Source organism: Vitis riparia, chromosome 15 (genome assembly GCF_004353265.1).
Source record: "Vitis riparia cultivar Riparia Gloire de Montpellier isolate 1030 chromosome 15, EGFV_Vit.rip_1.0, whole genome shotgun sequence".
Taxonomy (NCBI): domain Eukaryota; kingdom Viridiplantae; phylum Streptophyta; class Magnoliopsida; order Vitales; family Vitaceae; genus Vitis; species Vitis riparia.
Window position 1 is genome coordinate 17,964,521 of NC_048445.1, and position 15,276 is coordinate 17,979,796.

The 15,276-nt window shown below is 30.3% G+C and overlaps 1 protein-coding gene across 1 annotated transcript; it reads left to right on the forward strand.

Annotated features, from left to right (window-relative positions):
- Positions 1 to 13,707: 13,707 nt before the first annotated feature.
- Positions 13,708 to 14,989, forward strand: LOC117931687 (FCS-Like Zinc finger 3-like). Its single transcript, XM_034852696.1, has 2 exons — positions 13,708 to 13,952; positions 14,539 to 14,989. The coding sequence occupies exons 1-2, from the start codon at positions 13,807 to 13,809 to the stop codon at positions 14,696 to 14,698; spliced, it is 306 nt and encodes a 101-aa protein (XP_034708587.1). The 5' UTR covers positions 13,708 to 13,806; the 3' UTR covers positions 14,699 to 14,989.
- Positions 14,990 to 15,276: the final 287 nt, after the last annotated feature.

Consider the following 15,276-nt stretch of genomic DNA (forward strand, 5'->3'; position numbering starts at 1 on the left):
TTTAGAACTTGAAGTGTGATTAAGGAAGAAGTTATGATTTTTGTGGTTAAAGTTTTCTCAGTTAGATGCCTTTGAAATATAAATCTTTGGATTGTAAAAAGCTTCAAGTTTGTTCTATTATTAACTTAGTTGTGCTAAAATTTCACCGGGGACATACTATATCGAATTCATGAGATATCCTAGTGTCTTTATTGAGAATATCTATTGTCACCTATCTAAACCACTAGTCACGCAATCCATAAGGAATGTACAATCACTCTAGGATCTCACCCAAAGGCCAAAGTAACTGCTGACCTTAGCAATAGTAGAATATTTTCTCAAAGTTGAGGAATAAATGAATAATGACAAACCAAAGGAACAAACATCATTGGTTTCTTAGTTAGAATATTGACAACTATGTTATATATAATTAAAATAGTAAAATATTCTCTTTTTTATTTTGTTTTGATTAAAAAATTGAAGATTTTAACCTAACAAAAATTAGATCCACGTTCAAGTTAAAACCATAAGAAAAAAGATAAAAGCACCATCACTTACTATGATTTTGATATAATAAATTTAAAATAAAAATAAAAATAATATAAATTAATATTTAAAATCATCAAGTATATTATTTGTGGGATAATATTTTCATTTTTGTCCATTATATATATTTATGTTTTATGTAATTTGTTATTGAAAAACTGAAACTCTAATAGGGAACACCTAAAGGAGGGGTGATTTAAAAATTTTCAATAAAAATTTATATGTTATACCCAATTCTTTTACCCTGCGAGATGTTAGAGACAATTTATTCTATCAATTATAGACAATTCAAACAAAATATCAAATATAAAATATATAAACAATGAGACATAAGATTTTTACATGGAAAACCCCCACACTAACTATAGAAATAAAAAATCATGAGACCTAAGACCTACTAATCTAAATCTACTATATAAAATCAAGTTACACAGATTTACCTAATCGTTTTCTCCTAAACACTTACTCTCCAATACTTACAACTTGATTCATGTCTACAACGCAACAACCTTCAATTGCTCCAGTGGATTACTTTAGTCTCGCCAAAGGGATGAAAGTTTTCAAACCAAGATTTAAATATCAAATCCTTGAATGAGAGATTGGGAATAGTGTGACACTTTAGGCTCTCTCTAGGAGACTTTTTCTAAAGAATGTAAGGTCTCTCAATGATCTCAATGCGATTAATTTCTTACCCTCAAGGGCTTATAATGAGGTATTTATAGGCAACTAAGCCTAAGAGATTTGGTTTTGGAAGAGTTCTAAATTCGATTTGCATGAAAAAATCTCAACAAAATAGGTATGACTGCTTGAGCGAACTTACACCGCTTGAGTGATCCTTTTCTCTTTAAAAAAGTCAATAAAAATTATTTTAACTTGAGAAAAAAGGTACTGAATCTTTTTATACCTCATAGGTAGGGATGGCAACAGGGCGGGTTCGGGGCGGGGCGCCCCCCTCCCAACCCCGCCCCGTTTATTTAAAGGAATTCCCATCCCCGTCCCATTTAAAAAATTAAACGGGGCGGGGCGGGGCGGGGCGGGTATGCTACATTCCCATACCCGCCCCGTTTAGCTTTTTATTTAATTTTAATTTTAATTTTTTTTTTAAATTACTTTTAAATTTTTTAATTATATTAAAATAAATATATTTTATAAATAATTAAATTATTATATTTTTTATAACTTATTTTATTAAAAATAATTTATTATTATCTATATATTAAAAATAATAAAATAAAAATTAAATTAAATTAATTTTAAATTTTAAATTAAATTTTAATTTTATATATAATCGGGGCGGGGCGGGACGGGGCGGGGGCATACCCGAACCCGCCCCGAACCCGCCCCGGGTTTCAAAAAAAATCCCAAACCCGTCCCATACCCGTTTAGGAAAATAATATCCCATCCCATTAGGGGCGGGGCGGGGCGGGTACCCGAAATGACCCGCCCCATTGCCATCCCTACTCATAGGAGCCTAATATGCCACAAGCCAAATCTTTTTATACGTACTTGTGACTTCCTGGTTGGACGAATAATAATCCCTGATCTTTAATGGAGAGCATGTCACTATTTAAAAAAACTTTTATAACCAAACATAAAAAAAAACACAAAAAAAAAAAAAAAAACAAACAAACAAACAAAATTGCCAACATATAAACAAAACTCTATGTCCTAATGGTTATATTAACTATTTATTATATATTATCATTTTAAGTTTAATATGTCCAAAAAAGAATTAAATCAATAAATATGGAGACATAAGAGAGTGAAAAAAAATTAAAATTAAAGAAGTTTTATGAGAGAATACATGAGCATATTAAAAGAAATGTCAAAGGAAAAAAAGAAAAATAATAATAATAAATATAATAGTGGCAATGTATATGATGGTAAGAGAGGGAAAAAGAATGAAAACAAAAAATTTTAAAAAAGTAGGAATGCGCGTGACAATTGAGATGTGTGAGAGAAAAAAAAAAAAAGTGGTAGATGTACTTATCCTCAACTTTTGAGGGTAATTTTGAAACAAATTCAAAAACACTATTAGAGTGCATAAATAAGTAATATTTTTTCTTATTTCACACTAAAATTGAAAGGGTAAAAACAATGTTCCAAAAAGTTTTTTTTTTTTTTTTTTTTAGTGATATATGATTGCATGATTTCCCCATTTTTTTAAATCAACTTACAAGATGATTATCTAAAAGAAATTGTGATAAGCATTAAGTAGAATGATCATGAAGATGATTAGTCATCTAACTAAAAAAGTGTAATTGTCCTATCATACTAGGTAATAATCAGTCCCAAAAAAGAACAATCAATCGCTTTGTACATGTATAATAGCTTTGTGTTAGCATAGGAATGGTCATACCTTCCACGTATACTTTCTTGATTGTTTTGGCATTCGAGGTCTCATGATTACTTTTGCCACTAAGAGTCTCATAATATTTTGAAGATTTTACTATTATTCAATACTGCTAGCCCTCGTGAATATTTATTCTCATATGTATTCCCATTGTCAATTAGATATACCAATATTTGTTACATATTCATTCCCTTGAAAGCTTCTTTACAACAAGTATTAATGTATAGCCTTTCTAGTCAAGTACATTAATGTGGAAAATCTAGAACATAAATAAAGCATTCTTCAGTCTCAACTACATATCTAGCCAAAGAAGTTCTTTCCAAACATCTAAGCAACTACCTTCTACTCCCGACAAGAGCATTAATAATTGAATTTGAAAATTAATTAATTTGGGTGCGTTGAGTAAGATGATAGTTTGTTTTAAAAGATCTAGTTAAACACATGGTAATATAATTCTCATATAGCTAAAAACATGTGCACTATGATGATCAAACCATAGTTGATGACCCAACAAGCTTTGTTTTAATGTATCTAAATAGGTATAAATAATAAACATCATAACTAATAGCATATTTGTCATCATTAGCCCTCCTACCATGAGGACAACTACTTGTACTTTTGCCATTTTACTTGCCATGAGAGCTCTACCATGTTTTGTGGTTCCATATTACCATAGAGCATGATATCTCTCTCTCTCTCTCTCTCTCTCTCTCTCTCTCTCTCTCTCTCTCTCTCTCTCTCTCTCTCTCTCTCTCTCTCTCTCTCTCTCTCTCTCTCTCTCTCTCTCTCTCTCTCTATATATATATATATATATATATATATATATAAAACTCTCTCTCTCTCTCTCTCTCTATATATATATATAAAACTCTTTTTTCCTTTTCTCTAAACTTCCAGACACATAACAACTCATAAATTTATTTGTGGTTCCATATTACCATAGAGCATGATATCTCTCTCTCTCTCTCTCTCTCTATATATATATATATAACTCTTTTTTCCTTTTCTCTAAACTTCCAGACACATAACAACTCATAAATTTATATTTAAGGACTCGCCTAAAAACATATGTCTATGCTCTTATCATATCCTAATTAGGATCTTTGAGGGATACGTTTTGGGTCTTTCACTCTGGTACTTTTTCCTTCTTCCTTTAGTAGCTCTCATCCTAGGACTATTGTCATTTATCAACTCAAAAGTGTATCACAAACCTATTTCTTTTTTAGGGGCTCTTAAACAAAAATCATACCCCCAATTATTTCATAAGAGTGCACCTATACCAGTATGCAAACATATTGTCACTTATTTTCCACTGTTTCCATGCTAGTGACCAATCATCATTTATTTCCTACAATTGAGTAATCCATGCCATAAGATTACAAGCCTTTACAATAAGGAGGATAATTACCCCTTAGCGTTCAAGCAAACCTTCCCACACAAGATTCAGTTACACTCCATTACCTATTGGCTAAAAAATATAGCTATTCATCAAACCATTACAACATATACAAATTTAAAGATAAATGACGTATATGCGATATGTTATAATAATTCATAAACACATGACTTGGAAACATTAAGTAAATCTATTCCTCATCTTCACTACCAATTTCACACAATTTGCACATATACTTTACAACAAAGAACATAGACATTACAGAGGAATGACCCTCTTCACATCAACCACCTTAACTAGGATTAAACTAAGAATTATAAAATCCAATAATCTAAAATCAACTAATACGTACTAATATTTAGAACTAGAAACACCCCACCCATAGTGAGGGGTACCAAATATTAGTTATTGGTAGCTTAACAAGATTGCGTACACAATCTTGTAAGTACTTGATAAGGAAGATCAGTCTACAAACTTAGGAATTTTCTGCCTCTTATAAAGTGATATCAGATATATCAAGCTACTATTTGAATTCAAACTATTGCAAGGTGTTCTTTATGCCTCATCTAGCGACCTTTGCAAAAGCTTATATAATTGGGTTAAAATAAGGACATTGGATAATTTCCAACCATAAATTGGTGGTAAAACATAACCACACTAGTAGCTGCTAGGTGTCCTTTACGTATGACAGATAAGTTTCCTTGCTATATTATATATATATATATATATATATATATATATATATATATATATATATATATATATATATATATATGACAAGTAGACTATTTCTAGCCACACATTAATGGATAGAACATGGACCAACACCTGGTATAGTTGCTAGCTTTTCAACAATGTAGGGCATGAATCATTGATATTTTTTTGGAAAAAAAAAAATCAATTCTAGTTTTTACACTATGAGCCTCACATTTAGTGTATTGAAGACGACTTATCATCTCTAGTAATGGGCAATGATGATTAAATGTCCCTTTACATATTTCTTGCTTCAATAGCTTATTAAGGTAGCTAGGACTTGAAGAAGATTGATCATTTTTTAGAGGACAATTGATCATTTTGCCCTTAAGAAAAACAATTAAATATTCATTATTCTAGCAATTTAACCAATAATGATTGATCATTTTATATCATTTTTTAGAAAACAATTGATCATTTTTTAGCCGCAATTTCTTCATTTTCTTTCTCACTAAAATATCTTTCATGATTGAATTATAATTGGATTGGTAAAATTAAGCCTTCATTACCACCTAACTTCCTTATCAATTTTGTTTTATTAACTATATATTATAGTTTATAAAATGTTGTTATTAATTATTATTCTTTCTAGACCCTAATCAAGCTAACTCAATGGTTTGTTTATGTTTAATTAATTTATTATACTTAAAATTTTCAATATCCTACAAAGAATTATATAATGTAAAAGCAATTGTTCAACAAATTTAAGTTGAAAATTAGGATTATTACCAACACACCTTAATAAGAATGTCATTTTCATTACTATTCATTGATTTCAAGTAAGTGACAGTATCAATAAGCAAATTTTAATGGAGGATATTGCAATCTAGTTCACAAAAAAAAATTAATATAATTAAACTAAGCATATATGATAGTCCAAAAATGTATGTTATCAATTTTTGGGTAATTAACAACAAAATCATGCTCACTATGATGTCTATTGTAGTTTTTTTCCATTCCATCAATAAAAATAATAAAGACTAGGTTTCTACGAGAAGCCTTGTGCTACTAATCATTCTTTATATCTTATGATTGCAGTATTTTCATTGCGTTTTCATACAAATACCCATTTGTACCCAATAGGCTTTACATTTTCAAGTGTTTGGATTATCGGTCCAAAAACTTCTCGTTTTGTTAATGAGTTTAACTTTGCCTGCATAGCTTCTTTCCATTTGGATCAATCATTTCTATGTAGGCATTCTTCCACATTTCATGGTTCGAGATCTTCATAATTTCTTATAATATTAAAAGCCACTTGGAAAACAAAAATATTGTTAATAACAATATTATTTCGATCCCATTTTTCTCCCATGTGCACATAATTTATTGAGATCTCACAATTTTCAAGTACTTGCGCCTCTTTAAGGGTTACTTGTTTAGTTTTCACCTCTTCAAGGGTTTCTTATTTAATATGTGCCTCTTTAGTGACTTTCTGCATTATTTGTGTCTTTTTTAGGCTTATAGATTTATCAAATTTAGACTGATCAGTCATTTTGATGGTCTCTTCTAGAGTGCTAAGTTTTCATTATATTCTTCTCTTTCGGGGAGTTACATCATTTGAGTCGACAGATCTACTGTGCTTCAAATATATCTTAGATTCATTTGTTAATTGTCCCACAAGGGCATCAATCTGTGCTAGAGTATTTGTAGTTAGGATATGTGACTTTGTCACTTTCTTTGTATCAATGAATGCATATAGTAATTGGTTTGCAAGATTTTGCAAATGAAAAATCTTTTGAATTTCTAGTTCACATTGATTTGTACAAGAATCAAGATGGGACATAGTAGATGAGTTCCAAGTAATTTCTAGTCATTCTTTTGGAATTGGCTTTTCTTTTCCTAATGATGGGAAAACATTCTCGTTAAAATAACAATCCATAAAATGGGTTATAAAAACATCTTCTATCAAGGGTTCAATATATATTATGATAGATGGAGAATCAAAATCTACATAAATCTCAAGTCTTCGTTGGAAACCTATTTTAATGCGTTGTGTAGGTGTAATTGGTACATATACTACACAACCAAATATTTGTAAGTGATAGATATTTGGTTGTTTTCCAAGTACTAGTTGTGAAAAGGAGTATTCATGATAAGTTGTAGGTTGAATACGGATTAAAGTTGTAGCATGCATAATAGCATGTCCTCAGGCAAAAGTGGGTAATTTGGTTTTCATAATTAATAGTCGAGCTATTAATTGGAGACATTTGATAAAGGATTCTGTTAAACCATTTTGGGTATGGGTGTGAGCAACATGATGCTCAATATTTATCCCTATTGACATGCAATAGTCAATGAATGTTTGAGAAGTAAAATTTTCAACATTATTAAGACGTATTGTTTTGATTGGATAATCTGGAAATTGTGCTTATAATTTGATCATTTGTGCAAGGAGCTCAGCAAAGGCAATATTACATATAGAAAGAAGACAAACATGTGACTAGCTAATAGAGACATCTATTAAGATCATAAAATACCATAATGGTTTATTAGAGCCACAAATTATGCTCTAATGGCACATATAGAAAGGAATTATGTAAATGTAAAGGCTCAATTCACCCAACTTAACTTGAATTGTTGCTAAGACCCTAGTCATGGATCTAACATATATCTTGAGTTAAATCTCAGGTTTTAATGATGAAAAGAATACAAGTTGGAGAAGCCATTTTCAGTCATGGTAGAAGAGAGACTATACATGCTTAGAATGAGCTCCAAGAGTGTGAAGCATGAGGAAAATTTTGATAAATGAAAGTGGAGCAATTCATAGCAGGAGAGAAAGAAATGAAGTAGTAGAAAGATTTAGAGAGCAAGCAAACACGAGAAAGAAGGTTGAAGGATATGACTTGAAGTTCATACATTCCAATTAGAACTCAAATACACTAGAATGATGTTAGAATGCTACCAATACATTTATATTTCACATGACCATGCACAATGGATCATCCTCATGCAAAATCAACATCTTTTCATTAAAGGCTCCTGTGACTCAAATTTTTACAACTTTTATTGAGAACCTTTGATTTGGAAAGAAAATTTTTCATGCTCTCTAGGATCTTGCCATGTGTCAACTTAACATTTAGTCTATAAATAGGGCATTAGAGTTCTTTTTTAGGAGTGAGGGGAATTATTAGATGTTCTTGGATTCTCTTAGGGAGAAAAGACGACATTGAAGATTCTCAGTTTGTTTTATTTATTTTAATCAATTATTTCTAATTTCTTTTATTCAAGAATGGTTCTTTATTATTCTTTTATGGATTATGTGAATGAAATCACCACCATGATAGGCTAAAAAGCCATCTTGGGGTGTGAATAATGAAAACCTAGGGTTTAGAGCTAAAGGAAAACAAGGGGTAAAATTTGAACTAAAAATGGAATGAATGAAAGGTTAAGACATAATAGATGAAAATAGAAATATCCTCTAATGTTAATTTGAATTAAGGGATGGTACAATGGCCCATTCCTTGATACTAGGGATTCTTGGTAATTCTTGATCCCTAGTTATCAAAGGTTTTGTTATTGTTATCTACCCTAAGATAAATCTACACAAAGTAGTAAAGACCTAACTCCTAGACCTAAAACCAATTTTCATACCCATTCATTTATTTTGTATTTCAGTAATGGAATAAAATATTAAAAGTTAGGATATGAATACAACCTTGAGTTGTGGAACTTAGGTTGATCTCGTTTGACCCCACATTCTGAATACCCTAAGACTAATTAAAATCGATATATTTGTTTTGCCTAAGGTCCTATTCCCAAAGTTGGATTGTGGAACCCTTAATCTTGAATCATTTGAATTAGAAATCAATCATTCTTTTGAAATTTATTAAGGTTTATTTATTAAATTCAATTTTGTTCAAATCAAATTTTTATTTTTTCCAATTCAAGAATTTAGCAAAAATCAATCTTTTAGACCTAGTTTGACAACTTCCATAGGCTAGTCCTTGAGGACGATACCTAGAGTACTACAAAAGTCCTAGTGACTTTTTCTCTAGTAATGTAAAGATATTCTACAATACCTTCATTTATAGTTTCAATATGATATCCATTTATGTGGATATCTTTAAAACTAAGAAAAGTTCTTCTATATTTACTTGAATATAAAGCATCATTAATTTATATGGAATCTAGTTCCATTTGGTAGCATTATGTTTACTCTTTCAGAGCCTTCAACCAAGTTTATAGTATTATATATGTTACTTATATTAGTTTTTGTTAATGTCAACTTGAGGAAGTATCTTTTATCTCGAAGAATTGTGTGCATGGTCACACAGTCTATGAGATATACATGATCCTCATTCATCTTGAGACCCAATAACGCATAAATTTTAGATATAACTAATATTTAGAAAAAAACAAAACAAAGGCATAATGTAAATAACAATATGAATGTAATAACAAGATGTAAATATAAGACATAATGATATATTAATTCATATAACAAGATATAAAGTAACGTTAATAGTCAATGTTAGAATTTTTCATCATTTATTAAATGGTCAGTTTTTTCACTAACACCTTCAAAGAAATCAATGTCATAGTACGTTAGGTCTAACCCATCACCATCAGTAAAGTTCATCTCTATCTCTTTTCCTTTTACTTTCATTAATGTTTGGTAAAGGTCAGTCAAATGTTTGGGTGTACGACAGGTAAACACCCAATGCCCTTTCATACCACATCTATAACAATTACTCTCATGGTTTTTGGGAGGTTTATCTTGTATACACTACCCATTTTCTCGTTTTGCCTCAGATTGCTCCACTTCTGATGGTGCAATGCGATTTTTTTTTTTTTTTTTCTGGGAATTTGAGGAATTACTACCATCATAACCATGGTCTTTAAAACTCCTTTCATAATCACAACCATGTCCTCATCCTCATCTTCAAGGAATGGTTTAGATCCAATTGTATGAGACTGGTGATTTCTCATCAAAAGCTCATTATTTTGTTTAGTAACAAGAAGACATGATATTCATTTAGAGTATTTTGTAAGTTTACGCTCTTGATACTATTACTATAGGAGCACATTCGAGGCATGAAATATAGTAAAAAATTTTTCTAACATTCCTTTTTTTTTTTCTCTACACAACTTTAATTGAGGGCTAATTTTGAACAATGCGGAGTTATATTCACTAACAATTTTAAAATCTTGCAACCTCAAGTACATCCACTCATATTAGCTTTTGGGAGAATCACAATTTTTGGTGGTCATAGCTTTCCTTCAAATCACTTCATAGACCTTTACTATAAGATATTTTTTAACCTTCATGGAGACGATGACGAACGAAAATCAGTGCTTTTGCACAATCCTACAAGGATGCTTGATTTCCTTATTTGATCGTAGTTCTAAAATTCATTGCATTAAGATGTATTTCAACATCAAGGATCCAAAATAAATAGTTTTTTCCCAAAATATCAAGTGCTATAAATTCGAGTTTCGTAAGATTCAATATTATAAAAAAAAAAACCTCATATATATGACAAAATAATATTATTAGAATCAGTTACAATAAATTGATAATAGTAGCATGCTTTTGATTAGAATTAAAACCAAATAATTTGCTTATAACTTTTGACAATATATAACATAATCTAAATGAACAAATTAATAGCAATATAAATAGGTAAAATTTATTTTATACAAAAATAACGTGTTGTAAAACAAAAATAAATATAACGCAAACAAAAGTATATATATATATATATATATATATATATATATATATATATAATGGGGGGAAGGAATCAGAGAAGAGAATCAAGAGAGTTGAGAGAATAAAAGAAAAAGAATTTCTTCTAGCTAAGGATGATTCTTTTACAAGGAATGAAAAACTTTTTATAGACTTTCGAAATTATTTCTCATTACTCATCTTTAAGATAAGTACATGAAGTTCATAAATGAACTTTAAATGATTCTCTAAGTGCAATTCCATGATACCCTTTATAAAGTCTTCAATTTCTGAAGCCTCAATCATCATATTTTCAAATCAATTAAATCAAAATTTATTCTAATATATTTTATTAGTCAGAAAATAAAACTACAGTATGGATTCTTCCTAAACTTAAAAAAATCAATTATTTTAGTACTCAACTTCAATTATTTTAATATTTTTTAATTTCAACTTTCTCACCTACTCGTATTTAACTAGAATCTTGCTCATGATCCAACGTGGGATTCGTGGCAAGTGGCAGCCCCAAATAATGGAGTCGCTTTCGCAGCCATCCCACGAGGCGCCATCTTCACCGTCCATCTCATCTCACTCCGTCCTCCACGCGATTCCCCGGCGAAGACCACGTCCACTTATATTCCCATTTCTTTATCGTCATCCGCCACGTACTTGACAGCACCTCGCCCCCTTATTTAATCAAATATTTACCTGGGGCTGCGCTGGTGGCCCTGACATCCCGCACGTGTCTCGGGCAGCCAGGAAAAAGCAGCTGCCCGGTGGTTTACGGGCAGAGGGGACAGCGACCTTGGGAGTAGAGCCATCGTAGGCCCCGCTGTTGGTGGTTGTTTATGAATTGTGGGGCCCACGCCGACTAGGATTGGAGTCGACGGACGCAGAAGACGACGAAGGTGTGGGGCCCAGGGGCTATCTGGACAAATTATGAGTTTTTGTGCGATGAGATTTCAATTATGAAAAAGTTCGAATTGGTTTGTTTTTTTGTCCAGATACCCCCTTCAATTATGAGTTATGACGTGGCACTGGAATTTTCTCCTTTCTTTTTTTTTTTTGGTCCTTTTTATCATGACAATAATTGGATATAAAAACATATTAATAAAAGGTATGAAAAAAAGAAATAAACATAAAAAATAAGGGTGGGATGAAAAATATTTTTCTGAAATATTTATTTATTTTTTTAGCTTTTTGTGAGTAAAATAAAATATAATTCCCAATAAGTACCAACTGAAAGGAAAAAAGTTATAGGGAAATAATTTTAAAAATTCCCATTAAGTACTTTATGGTTGAGAAGTCCAAAAGCATGATAATGGATTGATTGATCAGTTTTGTAGTAAAGTAGAGAAAATAATTCAGAATTTCAATTATTCTAAAGAAATAATCATTACCATTTATGAAAATTTTTTCCTTAGTAATGTTGAAAAGTTTTGAATCAATCCATGAATAAGTCTGAAAATGAATGAATTGATTTATCATTTATGAGATTTATGTTCCATCCCACAATCAATTCATGCCCAATTCTTGAAAATGGTTGTCATTTTTTAAGTAAAAATAATTATTATTTTAAAATATATTTAATAAATATTCAAGAAAAAAAAGTTTTTAATTAAATAAAAGATTAATTAAGTAGAAAAATCAAATAGTAGGTGGGTTCCAAAAACATTTTTATTTTCTAGGTGATGTCACAAGCTTTAAATCTATGACATCAAACTTAAATCCCTTTGAACCTATTGAAAATATTTCATTTGTCTAATTGTTAGGCCAATTTGAAAAACAAGTATATTTAAAGTAGGAGACAAGCTTTTACTATACTATTATATTTTATATATTTTAAAATTGATTTAATTAAATAACAATCTATTTTTATGTATTATATATATATATATATTTATAAAATAGAACTACATCTAAAAAGGCTTTTTACAAAACTAAAAATGAAAAATTGGGGTCCGTTTGGCAATGTTTATGAAATTTCTTTTTAAAAATTATTTTTAACTTAAAGAATAAAAAATAGTTTTTAAAAATAATATTCAGAAAACATGTTCAAATAGGATCATGTTTTCTTTTTATTCTTAAAAACAGATGAAAATAATTTTTTTTTATTCTTTAAAATTTATTTTCCATTTCATTTTATTTAAAAAAAATTGTTTTCAAGAAAATAATGACCAAATGGTGTTAGAAATTTATAAAAATAAATTTTTATTTAAAAAAATATTTTTAAATCACACAACCAAACAAACTCTTATTTTTCATATTTGAAAACATATTTAATATTTACAAAAAATAGTTTTTAAAAACTTGTTGTCCACATAATATTTTTGGAAAGCATATTTTAATCGTTTTTATTTGTTTTATATAAGTCCTTTTAAAGTGTAAAAAAAAAAAATATTGAAAATTATTTATAAATATGAAAAAGGGTTTGAAAATATTTCAAATTCTCAAATAAACTTTTATTTTAAAAAATATAAAATTTAAAAAAAAAATTATTTTTTGAGATATGTTTTTCAAAAAGTTCCCAACCAAATTTGAGCCATTTTTTTTTATATTTTTTATTTACATAATATAAGAAGAAAATATTATAAATATAAAAAATAGTGAAATAAATATTATCTTTAAAATGTGAAGATCAAAGAAATATTTCCATTATCAATTTTTTGTGATCAGAAAAAAGTTTTGAACATTGGATAATTGAGAAAATGGAGGAGATAAATAAAATATTGCCAAAATTATTGAAATAAAATTGAACATAAAAACAAAAAATTTAAATGCATGTATGCCACTCAAGCCAATGGATTCAGTCCCATGGATTTGGGAAAACCACCATCTACAGCTGGACATCTCGCAGGAACTCTCTAGTAATCCCATGGACCACAGTCTAAAAGGATCAAATCCCACCATCAGAGCCTTCAACCAATCAGAAATACTGGTGGGTGTGCAGGCTACCTGTTCTCTATGGTCCTTTGCGCACCTGATTTTCAATTCTGCATCTATATAATTTCTGCTCATCTCTCATTTCTCCTCCCCCCTGGCAGTCCTTTCAATCTGCATATAGCCTCCTGCGCATCTCAACAGCCACCAGCTTCTCCATCTTCATTCACTATGGCAGCTTCTTCTTCTTCTTCTCCCAGATCAGGCTTGCTTTATTACGCCGGCTGTGAGGAGTACCCCCACCAGCCCCATTTCTTAGAAGCTTGTTTTCTATGCCAGAAACCACTTGGAAACAACGCAGACATCTTCATGTACAGGTGATTAGCTTTATGTATCAATTTGAAGAATTCTCTCTTTTATTTTATTTGCAAGGTTTATGATACCCAGATGTAGATTTGCCAACTATCACTTTGTTGTCTTTGGGTCGTTTGCAGTGGATTTTCAGTCAAAGAAAACCCTAGAAAAATTGTTCTAATAATATAGACATCTTCATGAGAGATTAAGTTGGTGGATTACTTGTAATGATTGATGTTTTTCATTCATTTTTTGTGTTCCATTTGTTTCAGATGATGTAATAAGCATTTCTGTTTGGCTGTTAGGACTATCTGAGAAAACATGTCAAAAGTTGAATCTTATTTTAGTCTGCCTTTGTTTCCCGAGAAAAACAGCTCCAACCCAACTGAATGTCTTCAGAAAACAATTTTGAAGTAGGTGATGTGAAGTTTTGTCTTTTGGGAACAAAAAACTTTCAGACTTGCATATTTTTCTTTCAAATTTTCTCAGCAACCAAACATAAGATCTGAATAGGCCCAAAAAAATCTAATTCCAGATCATGAAGATTATTAATTATTATTTCACATGAATAGAAAAATCTGAATTTTGTTTTTTGATTTCATTTTGCAGAGGGAACACTCCATTTTGTAGCAAAGAGTGCAGACAAGAGCAGATGGAGTTTGATGAAGCCAAAGAGAAGAGCTGGAATATGAGGTCTCTTAGACAATCAGACTCCAACAAGTCTTCCAGCAACAAAACTGTACGGTCAGGCACAGTTGCAGTGGCTTAATCACGTACATATTCTCAGAACCATACTTCAATTTTCATGTAGAGAGATGTTAATGGTGAAGAGAGAGATGAATTTGAATGAGGGGTGTAGTCTGAGTGTCTCATCTGTAACGCAAGCGAGCGAGCTATGGTGGGCATCAGATGAGAGAGGAGATAAGAGAGAAGAGAGAAAGAGCCATCTGAAATTTTTTAATTTTTCTTTTTTCTTCTACTTGGGCTTCCTATTATGGGGTGTTTATGTTTGTAATTTTGGTTGTGTCATCTCTCCTAATGAATAATAATGCTCTCATAACTTGAATAGCAAAAAAAAAAAAAAAAAAAAAAGTAATAATTTGGCCCTCTTTTAATAATTTCCTTCACTACAATATTTTCTCTAATTTAAGAAGAGTGAACTAAATCTATTTTATGAGAGTTTTGTTCCTCTCGGTTAATAAAAGTAACAAAATTAAGAGTATAATTATTTTATGGGTTAATTCCATTTACTTCCTCTAAGGTTTCGGCTAAATACATATAAGTTCCATAGGTTTGGAATTTCATCAAATACATCCCTTATCAATATCATTTTTTTTTTCACTCACC

Coding starts and splice junctions, on each gene's coding strand:
- LOC117931687 (XM_034852696.1), top strand. CDS start 13,807: ATGGCAGCTTCTTCTTCTTCTTCTCCCAGATCAGGCTTGCTTTATTAC. Junction 13,953..14,538: donor GCAGACATCTTCATGTACAG/GTGATTAGCTTT, acceptor TTCATTTTGCAG/AGGGAACACTCCATTTTGTA.